The following is an 8,009-nucleotide window of genomic DNA, read 5'->3' on the forward strand; positions in this document are numbered from 1 at the left end:
GTAAGCTGATCTCCCACATTCAGAAGGCAGAGCTGTACATCCTCCTGTGTTGCTCCACCGCCTCAATAAATACATCAAATTAAATATTGATTTGGGTCTGCATGTTTAATGATGACACACACACACACACACACACAATACTGAAATCTCTGCCCTGAAAAGCTTTTCTCAACATGACTAATCACGGCCCAGAGTCTGAGAGCCGAGTGAACGCTTCATTTTCTAATTCTCCATGTGTGTAGGCTTGATTATAACTGTCTGATGATGGAAGTGTTCCAGTGTTTGGGGTAATGTGTGTTAAAGCGCTCCTGGTTTCCCCTTCTCCAGCTGTGAGATCAGCCTGCGTGTGTCTGTCAGCTTTCTGGATCTGGGAGATGGAGCTGTTCCCACACTGCAGCTCTTGTTCTTGCCTGTGCCTTTAATGCTAATGAGCTGGTTGTCCCCGCCCACCTCTCCCACCTGGCTGTCTGAACCACAGAAATCGCCCTGATGGATGTAGTCTGCACCTGCTGTGTCTCGCGAGGATAATCTGCACAGTGACAGACAAAACTGAAGCAGATCTCCCTACAGGAGGAACTTTCCCAGCGGTCATGTTTACTGTGGGGTTAATTCAAGCCTTTCTGCAATGATGAGTCACACACATGCGCGCATTTAACTTTGCACTGTTTTTTCCACGGTAACTGTCCGGATACAGGTTGATCTCGGCTGTATGGATATCTGCTATGTTGATGTACAGAATAAAGCTGATGTAACGTCTACACAGCGGGACTAAAGCGTCATCTTTTATAACGGCTGACACGCGGCTGTGCTGATGATGCAGTGATTTTACGGTCTTCATTACACACGTGCACTGAATTAAACTTGTGAAACTCGCTCTTGATCATATTTGATGATGGATGATCTCTGAGCTGAGCAGATCTGTTAATCCCGGCTGCTTTGTGCAACTGTTGATGTGTTTATACACATTGCTAAAGAGACATGCTAATATGGGGCTGTCAATCAAATCGGAGGGCGGGGAAGCCGTGTAGGGCCTCGAATTGTGCGGGATTTGGATCCTATTTTAAAGGGTCACGAAACACCAAAACACATTTTTTGAGCTGTTGACAGTCGTATATGTGTCCCACACTGCTAAAAACACTATTAGGACACCTATATGACATAATAGCGTGTATTCCAGCGTGCAGACTGGACGTCTGTGCCAGAGTGTGTCTTATTACGTCTTACAGTGTGCTGCATTAATGCATGAGTAAGGCTTGGTTCAAACCAATCAGCGCGCTCTATTGTGCAACTTCATTAATATTCATTATTGTCACCGTGTTTACACCACAGAGACGCCACGTTGTGTTGGCAAAACAAGCGTGAAGTGTTGCTTTTATAGTTTGCTGCAGTTCAGTTTCGTTTTCATTTTCTCTCTGTGAGAGCTCTGAGTCACGTGTGGATTAACAGTGTACGCGACGCGCGACAACAATAACTTACGTGTCTAAGGGGGATTATTGTTTACCTGAGAGCTGTTCTCATCTGCAAACGCTGAAATCTGGATTCGCTTGTAGTATTCTCTCCATAAAGACGCGGCTCTAGTTGCTGGTGATTGTCCTGTCTCTACAGATTTGGTAAGTGAGCGACCAGTGCTCTTTGTTTATTCGGTTTGTTCGTATCGAATTAAGTTAACTATTGCACTGAGTGCAGAAATGTTAGCACCGCATTTTGTGACCGGAATAACACACGCGGCTTTCTGACGCTACCTGCCGTGTGCATCCAAGTTTCCGGGAAATGCTGAGTTTTTTTTTCTCTCATTCGCTGTGCGGTATCAAACACTGCATGAAAAATAAACGCTTAGAGCAGATCCTCGAATCAAATATCTTGTTTGTCGCGAGAGGCATGAATGAATTCCCTGAATGAAAGAGCCAAACTGCAGTTAAAGTCCAACATTTAATAATTTGGCAAATAATTCGACTACAGATGTCCATGTAGGTTAAACACCATCACTTTCTCCTGTGTGTATTTTGACTCTGAAACTTGCGCGTGCACAAATAGACACTCCCACACCCTCCCACTTTAGTTCCTCCGACACTCCCCCCTAAACAGAGCTGGACACGCCCACTTTTCTGACTTTTTCCAAAGTAGAGGTGTGAAAACACCCAGTTGAAACGAGGGGCTTTCATGGCCCTTTAAGGTCAGGAAATATAAAAAGAGCTGCATTAAGTTTCTATCAGCCCAGTCTGAGCGTGGACACTACACTGCCACAGCTCTGTGCACACCTCCTCACAGGAGCTCTGTGTGCTGATCTCTGTCATAATGATTGTGCAGAGTTGAATACTGCAGGCCAGATTGACTGATTATTGTGTTGATTTCGCTCCGCTCAGCCGGTTAGATGTTTTTTTTTTCATTGAGCTGGAAGAGATTCTCAGAAACTGGAGCTCAGACTTCTGCCCTTGCTGTCGTTCCCTCACTAGTGCGCTGAATATCATCCACTAAAACTATGACGTCACCTTCCCCTGTTCCTCCATGCAGGAGCAGCTCAGACTGCAGTGCTCCACCAGGGGGCAGCAGAGGATCATGCAGTGTTCGCTGTGATCAGTCCATGTGCAGATAACTCTGCGCTCAACACACTGTGTGTGTGTTCTGGACACAGATGCAGACGTCTGACTGGTCGGTTCGGGTTTATTTCTGAAGCAGACTGTGAACAGGCCTGATTCTGCTCCTCTGGCTCAGTTCTGCTGTAAAGTGGACCCACTCCAGCACATCAGCTGAGCTTCAGAGACGGGACAGGGCAGAGTCTGATCTGCTGAACTCTTTCAGGCTCCGCTGATGATGAAAGCTCATTATTGATTATCCAGCATTACTGCTCAACCGCTGACGTGTGCTGATCTGATCTTACAGTATTGATGACACACAGGAGACCGGGTTATTGATGTCTTACAGAAGCGCTCATAACACAACAGAACACGGCTCTGTTCACACCGGGCTGAGGAAAGTACACAGTGTTGTGGAAACAGCAGGAGTGTGTGTGTGTGTGTGTTTTCTGTAAATTTATTCCCAGTTAAACACAGGAATACACTGATGCTGGACTAACAGAAGTGCTTTAGGGGTTCATAACGAAATATACAGTATTAATGTTCAACAGAAGCGTGTGTGTGTGTGTGTGTGCGTGCGTGTGTGTGTGTGTGTGCAGTTAATAAACACAGCTCTGCTTTATTGTGCTTTGCTCTGCTGTTCTTCCTCCGTCCATCTCTTCAGTTCAGTCTAGATGATCAGTAATGGCAGTTGTGTGTGTGTGTGTGTGTGTGTGTGTGTGTGTGTGTGTGTGTGTGTGTGTGTTTGTGTGTGTAGCATCGGCCTAGACAGTTTCCCCGACAGACAACATATTTACACTGAAGGAAATCCCGAAATCCATGTGTGTGATCAGAGAACAACTGAGCTGGGTTTGGTCTGTTCTGCTCTGCCGAGAGTCTACGCATAGTAGGTGTCTGCTGCCTTCACTGTGTGACAGAAGATGGTCATGGAGAACACCAGACCCAGGATCTGCAGGAGCACACACACACACACACAGTCATTAAAGCTCTAAACAGAGCCCTGATGTCTTCGTTGTGCTTAGATTGTGTTCAGGTGTGTGTGTGTGTGTGTGTGTGTGTGTGTGTGTGTGTTCAGTACCTGTGTAAGTGCCGTACACAGAGCGAAAATCCACAGAGCCACCAGATTCTCCTGCAGCCAACCTTTAACTCTCTCATAACATGGCTGTAAAACACACACACACACACACACACACGCACGCATGCACGCACGCACGCACACACACACACACACACACATCAGTGACTGTTTACTCAATATTTATTTATAGGTATGTGTGTGAAGGTGTGTGTTTAGATGTGTGTTCAGGTGTGTGTGCAGGTGTGTTCTTACAGCTGTCCACCAGGTGCCGGGGTTCTCCAGGCCACAGTTGTCGCTGTATTCCAGACAGCAGGAGTCCGGCACACGAGAGGTGTTATACACCTGAAACCAGTCTGTGTGATTGGTCACTCCACAGCAGCGAAACTAAAACACACACACACACACACACACACAGCAAATTCATCAGAGTTAAATTCTCGGTGTTGAAGCATTTCAGAGTAAAGTGTTGACGTTAAAGAGTTAGATTTTGATAAATGAATATAATAAGAGTTAGAATTGATTTTATTCAGTGCGAAATCAAGGAGTTATCTTTTTTACACTTGGTGGTGTTATTTCCAACATCCGGGAATTCATGCAGCCCCAGTCACTGAAGAATTTTCCAGACGCCATTTTCCATCTGAGGTTTAGAACAGCAACTGGTGAGTCAAACTACCTAAATGTTGGTATTTTACTGACTTTCTTTAAGGAAATACAGTTGTAAACATATTGTTAAGTTAATAACTTTAGAATGTAGTGACAATTTTAAACTTCTGCGGTTCATTCATGGTCGTTTGTGTATTTAGCTTAACTGCATTACTATTGACTTCTTTTCAAGAATGTTTTTATATATGCTAACGCATACATAGTGCATAAAGACATCAAATGTACATGTTCAACACATTTCTGTCACGCTTAATGACATTTTGTGCGTTGTTACCCATCTGTAAAATAAAATCGACACTTCTCCTTTAACTCGAAGCAAACTAGCGAGGCAATCCCCGGAGCAGCCTAAGTTAGCCTACTCTGCCCGGATGCTAACGGCAACACAGGACGGTTTCCATAAGCTCTGGAGAGTTTCTAAAACATATCTGGTGTGTAAATGAACATATGCTTACTTGTAAAAGGCTTCCTGACTAAAACATATGATTGTTTGTTATCCGTGTATGTTAATTTGGTTATTTTAAACACCGCAGCCCTTTTAAACTGGTTCATTCGTGGCCGTCCATATAACGTTAGTCCATAGACTCGCGTGACAACGTACGCTTGAATTATATTAAGTGTTGACAACCATTAAAGTCGGAATGTTAACATTAATGTCTTTAAATGACCGCGTTTGCACTTTCTCAGACATTTGACGTTACAGAAGTCTCCCGGAAGTTGCGGGACTAACGTTAACGTTATCCCGCAAATGCACAGAGACTCCCAGATGCCCAAGTAGATGCCCGCAAATGAATGATAATCTCCCGGAAATCGCGCGTCTCCCGCCCGGTCATTAAACACTTTGCACACCCCTCTCCACCGCATCCCTCCCAGCTCTTTAGGTACGTCGCGCGCAACTCATCCCATTGCTCTTTAGGTACTCACTCCCGCTACCTCCCGCAAATCAACTCTGTATCCCCCGAAAATGACTTTTCCCAACTCGGGATGTTAGTAAGTTAGGCTATTTCTGTAGTCAGGAACATCTTAGTCAAGCTTTTTCTCCCTCATGATATTGTGCTTAAAACTATAGGCTAAACTTAGCATGTACTGTACACAACATTTCCGTTTTATTAAAGACAATTTAGTACGTTGTAAACAGCCACATGTCTGTAAAATTAATCAACTGATTCATATTTGAGCAGCCTAATGATGATACAGGTTTGATTTGTAGATTTATTATCAATAATCAACATCTGAATCAAAAGATATGTGAAAATGTGTGAGGCATACTTTGTGATGTTCATCTCTCTTTTTTTATCTGAAGGTTATGCATATGTGTTAGATACTAATGTGTTGTTGTTTTTTAACAGCCACAGTTCTCTTTACAATAACACAAGACCCTGTGACGCTGGCTGATTAGAGACGGATGGTGTATTTCCAGAGTTGGTGAAATGACCAAGCACACCTTCTTGGTCATATGTGGTGATAATAATGAAGGTATGTTTGATAAAGTTCTGTATTTGTTTCACAATAAGCTGAGAGGGTATTAGAGCATTAGAGAATAACAAATGACATGAAGGTGATAAGTTTTGTATTGTGGGTGAACTGTTACTTAAATAATGTTTTGCTCTTTGCTTTCCACTTTTCCTCTTCTGCTTATCCTAATATTTAAGATTACATTTGGACCTAAAACATCTGCTAGACTCCAGGAAAGGTGGCGTCAATACTGGTCCTGAAAGGGCCTAACAAGTTGAATCTGGTAAAGAAACACGCACGCACGCACACACACACACGCACACGCTTACAGAAAACTGTAAGTTTATGAATATATTTTACACTGTGGCCAATATTTTGGGGAAGTCAGCATCACTAAATGATATAAAAGATTTTAAGCTCCTCTAAATTTTGCTCCAAGTGTTGTGTTAAATTCAGGATTCTGGACAGACAGCTGCCTGTTTTTCCAGTTCTGGTCATAGTGATTAACCTAATTGTTTTTGTAGATCCAACAGTGATATATGTGTTTTTTCTACTTTTCCATATCCTGTCACCTCAACCAGCTGGGAGAGTCAAGTTGTGGATCATCATGAAGATTTTCAAAAGGTGAGTTTAGATTTCTTGAATGTTTTATTTACTTTAAATGTTCTTTTAAATATATCATAGAATTTGATTGCAATTTGTTTTCAAACATTTATCTTAGTCATGCTGGAATCTTGAAGAGTTTCTAGAAGAGCATCACCCTATATCTGTGCATCAGGAACCACCAGACGAGCGATCAGCAGCTACTACTGTACATCGTCATGGATAAAAAGGTCATCCTGTGGCTGGGAAGCACATCTTTCACAGGACATGCTTGATGAGATTTCCTAGCTCCAGTTTGTTTTCACACAAGTTTCCAGCATTTATACCTTCATTTAAACTGCTGTGTTTGATATGGAGGACCAAGGAAACACCCGAAGTGAAAGATTTGCACGCCAAGTTGTTTAAAATGTAATTTCAGAAGAAAACTATGCGTTCAGAAGAAAACTATGAGTGACGATACTGTATATTTAACTTTCAAATTGCTCTGATAACACATCAAGTTTGGACCAAAGGACTAAAACAGCCTTTTTGAGCACTGGTCATACATATTTTGTTGATACTGTCTGTACTAATAAAACATTTAAAGCATATTTGACATTGTTGCATTTTAAAAACTGAATGAATTGTTGAAGTGGTGAATGTTTTCAAATAAAATGTTTTTTTATTTTGTAATTTACAGTCTATTTGAGTTTTTTACCATATTTACACTCAAGAGAGTTGAATAAAATAATATATTACACCAGGCGGTGTTAAATATAGTTACATTTTTTAACTCTGCCCAGAGTTAAAATTAACCCTAACTTCGGTGTCAATATGCCAACCCTTTTGAAAGTGTTGATTTAACTCTGTTTTGAGTGGACCCCATGAGACACTTTCAAAGTGTTTAAATTAACACCCATAGAGTTGTTTTGGGTCCCCATATTTTGCTGTGCACACACACACACGGTCATGCCCTGCCTTCCGAGACTCTCCAACAGATCTTGTATTGTGGCTCTTGCTCACTTGTTGGGAAATAATAATGATTGATAATAATAAGGATGATGATGGTGATGATGATGGTGATGGTGATGTGATATCTGCAGTGATAGTGAGGGTTCAGGTGCTGTTTGGTCGTCAGGTGTATCAGTAATCTTATTCTGCTACTCCAGCTCATCGCCACATCACACAGAGGAAGACTGGAGCTTGTCCAGGTGTACACTCATACTCGCTCCTGAACCTGCTGAAGGCGTCTGCGGTCGGTTACCCGCTGACCTGTATAGTGGTGTGGTGTGTCTGTAGATGGGTCTGGTTCTACACTCTCTCGCTGCTCCAGAACCGCTGCTGTGTGTGTGTGTGTGTGTGTGTGTGTGTGTGTGTCATATCTCCACACATTCTGTCTGCATCTCCTCACTCTACAGTTCACCTCTTCAGGAGTTCTTCTGAGCTGCTGTAACCCTCTGAGCTCCTCAGCGTTCGCTACTGCTACTGTGGAGGTCAGTGGTTACAGGTCTCCAACATTCTTCAGAACATCTCCTTTAGTGTTGAACAGCAGGACTCATGAAGGCTCGGACACACTCCAGAGTAAACCCTGACATTTGACAGGGGGACTGTGCCTTTAAGGCTGTGTGTGTGTGCTGTAGCTACACCTGCTACACCTGCAG

At 42.9% G+C, this 8,009-nt stretch overlaps 1 protein-coding gene and 1 long non-coding RNA gene across 9 annotated transcripts in view; one reads left to right on the forward strand and one right to left on the reverse strand.

The window, feature by feature from the left end:
* Nucleotides 1-3,010: 3,010 nt before the first annotated feature.
* tspan4a (tetraspanin 4a) overlaps nt 3,011-8,009 on the reverse strand; it is a 23,252-nt gene continuing 18,253 nt past the window's right edge. For 6 of the 7 annotated variants that reach the window (XM_073929023.1, XM_073929024.1, XM_073929021.1 and 3 more), the window contains 3 exons: nt 3,904-4,035; nt 3,652-3,735; nt 3,015-3,522 (listed from right to left, as the gene is read on the reverse strand). In XM_073929023.1, the coding sequence (XP_073785124.1) occupies nt 3,451-3,522; nt 3,652-3,735; nt 3,904-4,035 (288 nt within the window). In that variant the 3' untranslated portion in view covers nt 3,015-3,450. Of the gene's footprint in view, nt 3,523-3,651; nt 3,736-3,903; nt 4,036-8,009 lie in introns of all 7 variants that reach the window. The other variant, NM_001002348.1, reaches the window with a different exon arrangement.
* Nucleotides 4,251-7,036, forward strand: LOC137488355 (uncharacterized). Of its 2 annotated transcripts, XR_012393918.1 has the most exons (6): nt 4,251-4,310; nt 4,631-4,742; nt 5,661-5,787; nt 5,964-6,049; nt 6,348-6,390; nt 6,488-7,036. It is a non-coding gene; the product is annotated as an uncharacterized lncRNA (long non-coding RNA). The 2 variants fall into 2 exon arrangements; XR_011007379.2 differs by lacking the exon at nt 4,631-4,742.

Source organism: Danio rerio, chromosome 18 (genome assembly GCF_049306965.1).
Source record: "Danio rerio strain Tuebingen ecotype United States chromosome 18, GRCz12tu, whole genome shotgun sequence".
Taxonomy (NCBI): domain Eukaryota; kingdom Metazoa; phylum Chordata; class Actinopteri; order Cypriniformes; family Danionidae; genus Danio; species Danio rerio.